The 14289-nt window shown below is 42.2% G+C and overlaps 1 protein-coding gene across 2 annotated transcripts; it reads right to left on the reverse strand.

Annotated features, from left to right (window-relative positions):
- Positions 1–747: 747 nt before the first annotated feature.
- lats1 (large tumor suppressor kinase 1) lies at positions 748–14242 on the reverse strand. 2 transcript variants are annotated; one of them, XM_047387823.1, is made up of 9 exons: positions 14152–14242; positions 13162–13319; positions 12143–12618; positions 11583–11697; positions 9008–10434; positions 7629–8211; positions 2543–2725; positions 2285–2391; positions 748–2205 (listed from the first exon to the last, which is right to left on the reverse strand). In XM_047387823.1, exons 3-9 carry the CDS (start codon positions 12506–12508, stop codon positions 1717–1719), a joined length of 3270 nt encoding a protein of 1089 aa, XP_047243779.1. In that variant the 5' UTR covers positions 12509–12618; positions 13162–13319; positions 14152–14242; the 3' UTR covers positions 748–1716. The 2 variants fall into 2 exon arrangements, with proteins under 2 accessions (XP_047243779.1, XP_047243781.1); XM_047387825.1 differs by lacking the exon at positions 14152–14242 and having other exon boundaries at positions 12143–12615; positions 13162–13485.
- Positions 14243–14289: the final 47 nt, after the last annotated feature.

A 14289-nucleotide genomic window follows, 5' to 3' on the forward strand; every position in this document is an offset into this window, starting at 1 on the left:
TACATTCTCACACTACTCTCCAATTTTACATTGTTTGCTGTTATTTCAGCTTTTAACCTTGTTCTCTCTCTTTTCTCTTCCTAGAAGCTACACCTGGCCTGGTTCTGTGTCTACCTGTGAAACCTTTCTGGAGAGGGGCATCGTCCAAGTTTCTGCTGGCAACAACTTAATGCTCACCCTCTACCGATGATCCACATGGCCCTGTCTTTTAGTGTTTAACCCTTTCTCTCTCCTAGACATGGAAATTGACTGAGCTTAACTATAACTAACTCCATGTGCTCTCTTTCAGACTCTAACCTTGAAAACTGGCTCAGACTTTATCTGTTCTTTCTTTCTGGGTGAAACGACTAAAGGAGCTACATCCATTAACATTTACTTTTCCTTCCCATAGAAAGTACTCCTGGATCAGTGCTTCTGTGTTCTTTTTGTGTCTCTGGTCTGTTCTCTCTAACCCCCAGTGGGTTGTGGCAGATTGCCGCTCACACTGAGCCTGGTTCTGCTGGAGGTTTCTTCCTGTTAAAAGGGAGTTTTTCCTCTCCACTGTCGCTACATACATGCTCAGTATGAAGGATTGCTGCAAAGTCCACGCCAGTGACTGTCCACTGTCTCTACATGCTCATCCAGGAGGAGTGAATGCTACAAGTCTCTGACTCGCTGTAATCTGCTGGGTTTCCTTAGATAGAAAAACATTTTATCCAATTTGAATAAATAACTAACTCTGACTGCACTGTTCAATGGTTAGGATTAATTGGAATGTATGAACCTGACTTTGTGAAGTGCTTTGAGACAACATGTGTTGTGAATTGGTGCTATATAAATAAAACTGAATTGAATAAGAGCATCAATAAAGACTGAAAAATATGATTAAATGCAGTTATTTGTGTACTGTTTAGCAGTACTTAATGTAGCTGCTGTACTGAAGTAGTGGGTTTGATAATCAGTAAGCTTGAGCTATACTTGCCACAATAGGAATGTGATGCATTCATACTTTTTATCGTTTATCTGAATAAATCACAGAAAATGTTGTGATAAAACTAAGGCTATATCACCTATCTCTAGTCGTGGATTAAAAGCTCAAAAAGAGAAAGCAGAGCCTTGCTGTTACCTCCTGAAAGTCTCACGCTCTCTCACCCCAGACATGTTTCGGCTCGTTTTAGAAAATACAGCTCTTTTAAAAAGCTTCTTAAATTATTGTGTTTCCTCTGACTTCATTTCAAACAGCTCATCGATACTGACAATAGATGGCTTTGAGCTGCCTCTCCCGTCACACTGTCCACACTGAAGAGGGTTCTGCTTTTCTCTTGGGCATTTCGTGTTCATTGATGGGAACGTTTCCCACCAGCCAGGTTCCGAAAATCATCAACAGTGGATTTCTTGGTGAATCTTTATATGGTTTTGGGACTCTGGTAATATTCTGGTAATAACTGTGTCTCTGGGGCTCTTTGAAAGCTGATGATGATATCCTTGGGGAATAAGATCAGCAGTCTCCAGTCTTCTTGTTTTGATAATCTGACTCCAGGCCAGTTTAAATCTATTTGCTTAAATATCGTTAGAGTTCATATTTAAACCCGGTTTTACATTTATGTCCTGTAGTGTTCTGAGTGCTCTGACAGATATATTTTTCCTATGTTCAAGGTTTTTTTAAGCTTTATCTGACAACCCCCCCCCCTTCACACACGCAAACGCCCTTTTAAAAGGTCTGTATACAACAAGGAACTACACATAAACCAGGTCTCGGCCCTGATTCTCTTGATCGGCGCCGTCCATCTCTAGCTCTTCCTCGTCGCAGCCCTCATACTCGATGGGTTTGGGGCAGCTGTAAGGGTGGCCGTTGTCGTCGAAGAAGCGTCTGAAGGTGAACTCGTAAAAAGCGTGTTCGGGGTGCTTCCCGTTGCGGAACCAAATGCTCAGGGTGTCGTTATGGTTGCTTTCGTCGTCGCTCTTGCGCAACTTTTCTGGCTCCACAGGGTCAAAGTTGGAGGTGTCTGTTGGGTGGGCGATGGTGGGGATGTAGGGAGCCGCCTGCTGTCTGAGGTCACTAGAGAAGTTGACACTCTTAAAGAAAGGATGAGCTTTGATTTCGTCTGCGCCGTTCTTACCGAGGCGGTCCTCTGGGCCGCGACACAGTTTAACGATGAGGTCCGACGCCTCTGGGCTGAGCTTGCACTGTGGGGGAATGTGCAGCGTGGTCTTCCAGTTTATCACCTGGTTTCAACAACACAGACAACACTGAGAAATAATAAACTCTGTGGCTACATAACACTGTACAGCAGGCTCTTCATACCTTCATCTGCGTCTCCAGTGGTGTGTTGGCCAGGAAAGGAGGCTGTCCAACAACCATTTCATACAAGATGACACCAACACTCCACCAGTCGCAGAGCTGGGTGTATCCTGCAGCGGATAAAATAAACTTTATATCAATCACAAGAGAAATGACTTGTCTAAGGATAACTGATTCCAAGTTCTCTGCTATTCAATATATCGTTGTCAAACTACAGGTTTTATATCCCAATGGAAAATCTCAGTTTCTGATCCACAGTACCTGTTCTGAGAAGAACTTCTGGAGCAATATAGTTTGGCGTTCCCACCAGGGAGTGGGCCAAACAACGCTGGTGCTGCCTGGCCTTTCTCCTTTCCAGGGGTTTCAGTCGGTTCAAACAGCGACAGTTGGCTGGATCTTCCCATTCCTTACTGAAGTCCATGCTGTCCTGCCTCACATGATCCCCTACAGAGAGATCACACATCCCACTGTCATTTATACCCACATGCATTAGTTTGTAAACGAGCATGAAAAACACGTTAAATAACTATAATAGGCACTTCAGGTTAATATATTTATCATTCAAAAGTCAACAACTAAGAGGATTGTTTATTCCAATATTTTAAAGAAAGAAAAACCATACAAATGTTTGGTTTTCTGAAGCCATTTGTTTGATTTCTAAAGCAAACAAATAAAAGACTTTAGGTTCACTTTAGGAAATTTGAAATGAGAGAAAAATTGAAAATATGAACACATAACATTCGCAGCACTGAACTAAAAAGATTATCTAGAGACTTTCATGCCTTGTAAAAGTAGTTTTTATCTTTGTATAATTATGAAATTTGAATTATTTTTGCTGATGGCAAAGAAATAACGTGCATCTATAGATGTTTTACACCACATTGTGTTGTAGGATAAAACTAAAGGCTGAACACTTGTGAAAAAATACATTTTTTTAAGATCATACTTATATTAAAAATCAGGCCAATACATTCAATCATATTTTGAATATTTAAGTAGTTTACGGGATTGTTTTTTTATTTTCTCTTTATATTTTCTTTCTGCCCCGCTTTAGTAGAAGTTCATCCTGTAACCAGTGGGTTGCCGGTTCGAATCCCCGCTCCGTCTGTCTCAGTCGTTTTGTCCTTGGGCAAGACATTTCACTCTTCTTGCCTGCTGATGGTGGTCAGAGGGTTTGGTGGCGCCTCTATGGCAGCCTTATTTCTGTCAGTGTGTCCCAGGGCAGCTATGGCTACATTGTAGCTTACCACTGTCAGTGTGTGGATGAATGGATGAATGGATGGATGAATGGATGGATGAATGGGTGGATGAATGGATGGATGAATGGATGAATGGATGAATGGATGGATGAATGGATGGATGAATGGGTGGATGAATGGATGGACGAATGGGTGGATGAATGGATGGATGAATGGATGGATGAATGGGTGGATGAATGGATGGATGAATGGATGGATGAATGGGTGGATGAATGGATGGATGAATGGATGGATGGATGGGTGGATGAATGGGTGGATGAATGGATGGATGAATGGATGGATGAATGGGTGGATGAATGGGTGGATGAATGGGTGGATGAATGGATGGATGAATGGGAGGATGAATGGATGGATGAATCGATGGATGAATGGATGGATGAATGGATGGATGAATGGGTGGATGAATGGGTGGATGAATGGGTGGATGAATGAATGGGTGGATGAATGGATGGATGAATGGATGGATGAATGGATGGATGAATGGATGGATGAATGGGTGGATGAATGGATAGATGAATGGGCGGATGAATGGATGGATGAATGGGTGGATGAATGGGTCGATGAATGGATGGATGAATGGGTGGATGAATGGATGGATGAATGGGTGGATGAATGGATGGATGAATGGGTGGATGGATGGATGGATGGATGAATGGGTGGATGGATGGATGAATGGGTCGATGAATGGATGGATGGATGAATGGGTGGATGAATGGATGGATGAATGGGTGGATGGATGGATGGATGAATGGGTGGATGAATGGATGGATGAATGGATGAATGGATGGATGAATGGATGGATGAATGGATGGATGAATGGATGGATGAATGGATGGATGAATGGGTGGATGAATGGGTGGATGAATGGATGGATGAATGGATGAATGGGTGGATGAATGGATGGATGAATGGATGGATGAATGGGTGGATGAATGGATGGATGAATGGATGGATGGATGGGTGGATGAATGGGTGGATGAATGGATGGATGAATGGATGGATGAATGGGTGGATGAATGGATGGATGGATGAATGGGTGGATGAATGGATGGATGAATGGATGGATGAATGGGAGGATGAATGGATGGATGAATCGATGGATGAATGGATGGATGAATGGATGGATGAATGGGTGGATGAATGGATGGATGAATGAATGGGTGGATGAATGGATGGATGAATGGATGGATGAATGGATGGATGAATGGGTGGATGAATGGATGGATGAATGGGCGGATGAATGGATGGATGAATGGGTGGATGAATGGGTCGATGAATGGATGGATGAATGGATGGATGAATGGGTGGATGAATGGGTCGATGAATGGATGGATGAATGGGTGGATGAATGGATGGATGAATGGGTGGATGAATGGATGGATGAATGGGTGGATGGATGGATGGATGGATGAATGGGTGGATGGATGGATGAATGGGTCGATGAATGGATGGATGGATGAATGGGTGGATGAATGGATGGATGAATGGGTGGATGGATGGATGGATGAATGGGTGGATGAATGGATGGATGAATGGATGAATGGATGGATGAATGGATGGATGAATGGATGGATGAATGGGTGGATGAATGGGTGGATGAATGGATGGATGAATGGATGAATGGGTGGATGAATGGATGGATGAATGGATGGATGAATGGGTGGATGAATGGATGGATGAATGGATGGATGGATGGGTGGATGAATGGGTGGATGAATGGATGGATGAATGGATGGATGAATGGGTGGATGAATGGGTGGATGAATGGATGGATGGATGAATGGGTGGATGAATGGATGGATGAATGGATGGATGAATGGGAGGATGAATGGATGGATGAATCGATGGATGAATGGATGGATGAATGGATGGATGAATGGGTGGATGAATGGATGGATGAATGAATGGGTGGATGAATGGATGGATGAATGGATGGATGAATGGATGGATGAATGGGTGGATGAATGGATGGATGAATGGGCGGATGAATGGATGGATGAATGGGTGGATGAATGGGTCGATGAATGGATGGATGAATGGGTGGATGAATGGATGGATGAATGGGTGGATGAATGGATGGATGAATCGATGGATGAATGGATGGATGAATGGATGGATGAATGGGTGGATGAATGGATGGATGAATGAATGGGTGGATGAATGGATGGATGAATGGATGGATGAATGGGCGGATGAATGGATGGATGAATGGGTGGATGAATGGGTCGATGAATGGATGGATGAATGGGTGGATGAATGGATGGATGAATGGGTGGATGGATGGATGGATGAATGGATGGATGAATGGGTGGATGGATGGATGAATGGATGGATGGATGAATGGGTGGATGAATGGGTGGATGAATGGATGAATGGGTGGATGAATGGATGGATGAATGGGTGGATGAATGGGTGGATGGCTGATTGTCATGTAAAGTGCTTTAGGGTTTCTGGGGAGTTGATAAAATGCGATACAAGTACAGACCATTTTCCATTTGTTGTAGCTAAAAATGTTCTGTGTTGCAGTAAATCTACTAGAGATGCACTAATCAGTAAGACAGAGATCCCTTGATCGGCTGTGATCGGAGGTCATCAGGTCAAACTAAGCTCTCAATACACTGGTTTTTATTCCCACTTCAATTAATGCATCCAAAATAAAAACTCCTATCTTTACTGGTCAATAAACAGATCAACCAAAAATATGTACTTTGATGCACTTGTTTTGAGTTTAGTAAAACTAAGATTGTGGTTGGAGGCCCCAATTTCCTTAATTTTAGGAGACCGGTGATCGACTGATACTTACATGTGAAACTGATCTTATCCACCAATCGTATCTGCTTGTCTAACCCCATTGTGCAAGTTTTGTTTCTTTTTAAAATGAAAGACTAAAGCAACTGCAATGCTCTAAACATTTCATTTATATTTGAGAACAGTTAAACAAGTATGTATTGTTTCATGGGTGCCGTTTTTCAATAAGATTGGAACTTTTAAAGGTGTATTGTGACCTTATAAAACCTGACAGTTAATAAAAAAAAAGAAAATTGGTTTAAAAAAAACAAAAAAATCGGTATCAGCAGCTCCGGCTTTTAAAGATCGGTGATCAACCTGAAAACTGCATCGGTGCTAAGGCTGGGCGATTGGATGAATTTATCGACCACTGGTGATAGGCTGAGCACTTCAATGGTTGTTTTTTTAAGAGCAATATTTATTATTATTTTTTTTGCCTATGAGTTAAGGGCAAAACATAGTCGGGCGCAGCCTACTTGACTATGCAGATGTACGCGTAGAGGCTGCGCGGACTCAAATCCGCACTTTTAGGACAGTGTTTTCGGTGACACACAATAAACTGCTCGGTGGAAAAAGCCTCCTCATCACACTGTTTTATATGTGACACACTGCTCCGATCAGCCGGTTGCCAATACGCTAGTGCTAGCGTAGCGAACTCAGCCAGATGGTGAACACGCAAGTGCTCGTACAAGTTCGTCGTGTTTGAAGCCTTTGCTGGAACTATACGTCTGCAGAAGCAGCACACCACTTTAGTTACATCCTGCTGGTTACCTCTTTCATCCAGTTTAAAGCCATAGTCATCCCAAACAGACTTTGTATTTTTTTTTGACAACTAGTTCCTCCATTTTTAGACATTTATGTTCTAAATTGGCAAATCAGTCCGTGTCTGTTTACACTGCACCGCCCACAAAAAAATCCAAATGTTACCTGTGCAAATATATCACCAATCGTCACTTGTTGGACCGACAATATCGGTTGGAAAAATGTTACATATCGCCCAACTTTAAGTTGGTGCATCCCTAATTACAGCACATTTGATCTGTCTGTGTTATAGTTTTGAGAAAAATAATATTGCCACCGAAAAAAAAACTAGAAATCGGTATTGGCCTGGGGAAGCCTGATCAGTGCACCTCTAATGACTGGGCTGACTTTTTAAAAGGTAATATGACAATAGTGTGAAATATCAATCAGCCAGATTTAGAAATTCCAAAAATCATTTAATAAATCTTGTTATAATGTTGATTAAAAAAAGAAGTTAATTGTTATAGAATTAAAAACAGGTAAAGAGGAATGTTACCCACCGCTCTGGTAATACTTGGAGTCGTGGGTCCATCGGAAACCAGTGCAAAGGCCAAAGTCCGTCAGCTTTATGTGTCCGTCTCTGTCTATGAGAATGTTGTCAGGCTTGATGTCTCTATGGATGAATCCCATCTTGTGCACGCTTTCCAAAGCGCAGGTGAGCTCCGCGATGTAAAACTGAGCCAGCTCTTCTTTAAAGATGCTGAGTCGGATGAGGAGGCTCATCATGTCCCCACCGGGAATGTACTCCATGACAAAGTATAAGTTGTCCTTGTCTTGGAAGGAGTAGTAGAGACGCACCACCCACTCGTTGTCAGCCTCAGCCAGGATGTCCCTCTCAGCCTTAACGTGAGCCACCTGGTTCCTCAGCAGCACGTCCTTCTTGCGAAGAGTCTTCATAGCGTACAGCGCTCCTGTGTCCTCTTTTCTCGCCAAGGACACCTCTCCAAAAGCTCCGATCCCAAGCGTTTTGATACGTTTGAACATAGACTTATCCATTTTGGCACGCTTGAGACGGATGTAGTTGGATTCCTTCTGACAGAGCATCATTCGCATCTGCTCCTGGGCTTCTGAGGTCAAACCCACCTAAGAAAAGGACATGGTTAAAATCAGAATCGACATACAAGGCCCAATGAATTTAAAATAGTTTTAATGTGTTATTTTGTTAGATACAAAGAGCATCAACTAGACAGACAGACAGACAGACATTGGCAGTCAAATATACAATTTTTTTTCCAGTTATTTATTAAATGCATCAAAACTGAAAAATTCATCAGTTTTCTGTCTATAAACATGCCCTCTGATGCACTTTTTTAACTCAAGCTAAAGGTTAGCGACATGTGCCTGGTTGCATGAATTGGGGGGGGGAGATCTTGAGAATCCTTAATTTTCTGGATCCTGCAGGACATTTTTTCTCTTGTTTTGTGTTATAATCCTTAAAAAGTTAATAATAAAAAAAATTGGCTCAGCAGGCCGAGCCTCAAAGAAAGTTGTAAGAATCAAGCAGGAAAAGCCGGATCGGTGCATTTTACTGATGCAAATGATCAATAAATAAAATAAAAACTGCTGACATTATTTAAATCAAATCTTCAGTCGGTGAGATGGATGTTGTTGGATGTCATGCATTCTCTTCATACCCAGAGGCCACCATGCTTTATGTGATAATACAAATGCGACACACCTTGATGGAAGAGCTGATGTGTCACACGAGAGAAAACTTTTACCTTTTAGATCGGCTGTTAATGACAGCAAGGAGAGAAGGAAAGAAAAAGAACAGCTAAGAAAAATATTTAAGAGCATAAAAAGGTCTAATATATTCAGGTACGGAGGGTAAAGATATGAAAATAGCTCAAAGTAGAAAAATATTTTTTCTTTTCCTTACCCTTTGCATCTCACTTTCTAGCTGCTTCCTCCTCCGAATCCTCATTTGATGGTTCTTCAGGATGTTCTCTACATGTTGTTCCATGAAGAACTTGAAGGCTTGAGAGGAATACAGATTGATTCTTCCCGACTCCCCTCTGCGCTCTTCGTCCTTCTTGTTGCGACGGACTGGAACAGGCGATGTAGTGATCTGCTTCCTCTCCTTCTCAGTTGCTGCAGAGCTTTCGGTGCTTTCTGACACCTTCTCGCCATTGTTGCTGCTCTCCTCAGCAGCCTCTTCTCTGCTTGAGCCGTGCTTATTAGCCCCAGAGTCGTATGCTGGGGGGGAGGATGTAGGGAGAAGGTGCTTAGGATAGGGTGGAGGTGGGCCTTGATAGCTGGGAGCTTCTACTACAACAGGGATCTGAGGTACCACAGGTGAGGGATCAGGATAGGCAGGTGCAGGGGGTGACGGTGTAACCTGCTGTATCCATGGTGGGTGAGTAGGAGCAACCGCAGTGTGTAGTTCAGGTTTCTGCACACGCATGCTTTTCACCGGCTGCAGGACGGGAGCCTGCGTGATGGCAGTGACAGTGGTAGCAGAGGGCTGGGTGTTGGCAGAATGAGCCGGCCTACTGACCTGGTGGTTGTTAAAAGAGTTGGAGCGGACTGGCATGTTGTGCTGCCATGACGGGGAGAGGTCCTGGTTGCTACTGTTAGCAGATCCAGACTGGGGCTGATTGGAGGCCAGGGGGGCCTGGGACCAAGACTGAGGCGGACCCAAGTTGTACAGGTCAAGGTTGTGGCTGTTCCGGTTTGGAGCCAGTATAGACTGAGGAATGTTTACACAGTTTAGCTGAGGAGAGGATGCAGGTCCTCCCGTCTGCTGCTCGGTGGGACTGTGTCTGCTGCCTGGGTTTACAGGGTAAGGTGGAGGGGGCTGTCTGTTGCCTCCTTGTATGTATTCCGGCTGAGTGGAACCATTATGAACCCAGGTGGAAGGAAAGGTGAGCTTATTTCCACCAGAACTTTGCATGATGATGGGCTGGTGGCCTGCAGGGCTTGGGCTGATCCCACGTTGATTCTGAGGGGGTGGATTTGAATACCCATCAGGCCAGGCACCCTGGGGAACTGGAGAACTCCGTGGAGCAAGATAATCCAAATTCCCAGAGTAGCGCTTGGTTGATGGGTTGTTTTCCCAAGATGATGTAGAAGGCAGGCCGCCACGGTTTGGTGGAGGTGTGACACTGCGCATCTGAGGAGGCAGTGGAGGGTTTACTCTCTGGCTGTTGGCAGAGTGGCCCTGTGGGTAAACGGGAGGTGGCCCAGGGCTGTCCGAACGGTACATCTTTCCATCTACCATTATAGGACCCAGTCGAGGAGCCAGCGATTCCTTAGATCCTTTCCAACTTGGTTTCCTTATCACAGCCTGCTGCATGTGATAAGGTCCTGCACACAAACACACGCAGTTAGACTGATGCAAGAAATTGATAAAACAAGTATTATCTAAAACAGGTTTAAGTAATAATTTCTGTCATAGTGGAGCAATTACAGTCTCAGTCAGACATTTACAGATGCAGGCAACACGGACATAACTGTCATTCATTTCGTCATTAAAGATGCCTTTGAACCGTTCCGTGAAGTGGAATAATAATACAACTTCAATAAGACGTATTCGAATTTTGAATTTACTGTGGATTTTCTGATTCTAACGTCATCAAAATTGTACATACAGACTCAAATACTAACACGCCCCTCCTTTATTTTATTTTGATAAACACGTCAAGTTTCACCTCGAGGACACCATCATCAGGCTTGTTCATAAATCTGGTTGGGTATTTTACCACTCTTCCTGGGTGAGATCATTTAAATCGGATGGTTGCCATCTATAGACGAGGCTGTGAAGCACAGTCTACAAACTTTCAACAGAGTTAAGGTTGGGGCTTTGGGGAAATCATTCAGGGCACTTAAAATAAACCTTACAAAAACTGTTTTGAAGTGTGTTTTGGATCACTGTCCTGCTGAAACAACCAATTGTGTCCAAATTTAACTATCTGACCCAGACGTCAGCCTTGCAATGAAAGGAAATTGGTTAAGATGATCAGGAACAAACCAGGAACCACCAAAGCTCAAGCCTACCATTAAGTGGAAGATGCTAGTTCACCAGTATCATTGTCCAAAGTGAAGCTTATTTGACACCACCAATTGCTGAAGATGAAGAACGAGAAAAAAGCCCTTAACCTCATGTGGAATTTACAGCTGCCCATGTAACGATTAGAATTAAGTGCCGCATTAGCCAATCAAAAGGTAAAACAACACAACGAAACACGCGGTGAAAAAACATTTAACAGGAAGCCTGTTTAAAACGGATAGTTTTTTACTACTTCATAAAAAGATGCATCGCTTTTTACTAATATCCTTTGTAGAGCCCTTGTAAAATTCTGGTATTAGTCATACTCTTTGTAAGCATGTATTGTCCTTTCTTTTAAGCAGCTGTCCTAAATCCTGCAAACAATATGGACACAGGATCAAAAGGCAGTATGGATAAAAAAAAGAAATGAAAACCAGCACTGATCCCAGTGGATATGATCTAATACCTGGAGCTTTTAGGCCTGTAGAGTTGTTGTTAGCAGCAGCCATCTGCTCCCTCATCGAGTCCTGGTAATTCACCTTTACCATGAAGTCTGAAGCACCGCGGCGGCTGCTGTTGGCCTAGAAAGCCAGAAGGAAAAGCCATTCAAATGAGCTTTAAATATGTACAGCAGAAAACTATTAAGACAACCAATCAACAGTCTGTAGATATCTCTTCATTAATTAATCAAATCGAAAATCTTCACATTCAAACACAGGGTTTTGCTTGTTTTAACACATCTGCAGTGCACACAGTGTGTCTTCATACTTGCACATTGTGAATGCACACAAAGCAAAGGTGGTTGTCAGATGTAGAACTTCTTTTGTACTGGTAACTGTACAAACTTGCCACTTCACAAAGCATACCTGACATTTTCCAAATAATTTCCCTCTAAACAAAGTGTACCAGGTTGTTCTCTCCAATTACAGAGGTATGAACAGAATGAAACTGTCACAATTCTTCATAAGAAGTGGTATTTGTGAGGCGGGTGTGGTGGAGTGGGGGTCAGAAAATAACTTATCTTACCTCCTCAAACCCAGCACTTTGTGGTTCCAGCAACATTTGCTTGTTAAAATCAGGGCCTGAAGTGGTAGAATCATTACTTGATGAACTGTGCACTTCATAAGGCACCAGAGACTTTCGGATCTCCTGTAATGCCTTATGGTGGGAATGTTTTGGGGTGCTGGTGCGCCCCTGCTGCCTTGTGTCTTCAGGGAGCATTTTTGCTTGTCCACCAGGGTCCACTTTAGGTGGGTCAGAGGGTTTGGACAGGTTGCGCAGGCTGTTCCGTATTTCCTGCAGCATCTGCTGGCTGTTGCCGCTGTAGTTGCTGGCGGGGAACGTTTTAGGTCTCATCTGTCTGTATCCTTCAGGTTTCTCCCCTCTCCTCATGTACAAGCATTTATGTGAACGATGAAAATGGATGAAGGGGGTGTCACCTGTCCAGCGCAGAGATGAGGTTCAGGGTCTCTGATGTCTGACTTCACAGCTGCATGATGCTGCTGAAAACATTCAATATCAAATGCACGCAAGATAAAATGCCATGAATGTAATGTAACCAAACAGGTTGGGCAAAAATGAGAGTGAGGAACAATCAACACTGATAAACATTTACCAGTAGAGAACTATGAAGCAGTACGGACATAGAGGACCAGTTGTTTTGACTTGTTTACTATTTGTCTCAATTTATATTATTTTTTAGCTAAAAAAAAAAAACGCGCTCGGAAGAAATTGCTTACTTACAAAGACCTCTTCCAATTGATTTGCTTTGTTAGCATTGTACGCTAACTTTGCGCTGCTGTTACGTTAATTCTCCGGAGTCGGAAAATATATACGCCAACAATGGTTGTCACAAATATCTAAATAGTTCAAATGTTATACTAAATAACCATCGGTGATTAAAGTCAAGAGTAAAACTCGGTGCGAAATCCAACAGCACGGCCTGTGAGTGGAAAAGGCGTCCATTAGCTGCTATTCAACAACAGGTTGCGTATTAGCCTGCTAGCTAGGAACTGGGACCAGTTAGCTCCCGTTGGACAACTTACCGCTGTCCGTAGCTGCCGCTTTTCTCAGCACCTTTTCCTATTTCAACAACCAGCAGTGGTTCCGGGAGTTCCTCTGTGTGCGGGACGTGATTCTAACTCAACCCGTCCTTGTTGTGCCGCGCTAGCTGGTTCGTAGTCGTGTTAAATTCCTGGGATATCTGAATGACAAGCACAAGCTACGGTTTCAAAGCTAACGCCGCACACCACTGGCTGCTGCTGGGGCTTTCAAAATAAAGTTCCGTTAACGTAACTCTTCACAATCGATAAATAAAATAAATAAAACTTTCATTTTGGGTAAATAGAAATGTTCAATGAATAATAAGTGAACAAAACCGGCCAAATTCCTAATACAAAAACATGAAAACAGAGCCATTAAATATGTAAATGCTAAATATGGATTCATTTTTAAGAAAAAAATGAACATAAACTAAAATAAGATTAAATAAATTGATCATTCACATATTTTTGATTGATCTACTTAGAATGACCTTCATTAATTTTAAATAACACGCAAAAAATTCTGAGTGAACAACAGACTAAATATAATATGATTTTGTAAAATATTAAACAAAATGTAAATAGATCAATCAGTTTTTAAACTAATTTAAGAAAATAAAAACATATTGCATTTAAAATAAATTAACAAATAGTGAACAGACTAAATATAAAAAAACAAAAAACAAAGACACTATATGAAAATGTAAATAGATCAACCAATAAATACACATCTAAACAAAATACAAAAAATTTCGTGACCAAAACACACCAAGTACATACATTTATTAAAAATTAGAAAATAAAATCAATATGTAGATAGATAAATCAAATATGTCAACCAAACACATGAAAAAGTAAAAATAAACAGCATAATCACGAAGCTCACAGAGGACCAAAATAGACTTCTAATGGGCTCATATTAAAATTTTAATGTTTAACTGAGAGAAGGGAAGTGCTCATGGGAGTATTAGAAGTGAAGCTTGAGAAACTTACCTGAATTCTGCTTGATTCTTTTAACTTTTCAGCTTTCATCCTTATCCTTCCACCATTCACATACCTGTATCTTGTGAAAACGAATTATTTAAACAACATACATATAACAGATGTGAAATCTTTACTAACATAGTGAAT

The sequence above is a fragment of the Girardinichthys multiradiatus genome, chromosome 15, assembly GCF_021462225.1.
Source record: "Girardinichthys multiradiatus isolate DD_20200921_A chromosome 15, DD_fGirMul_XY1, whole genome shotgun sequence".
Classification (NCBI taxonomy): domain Eukaryota; kingdom Metazoa; phylum Chordata; class Actinopteri; order Cyprinodontiformes; family Goodeidae; genus Girardinichthys; species Girardinichthys multiradiatus.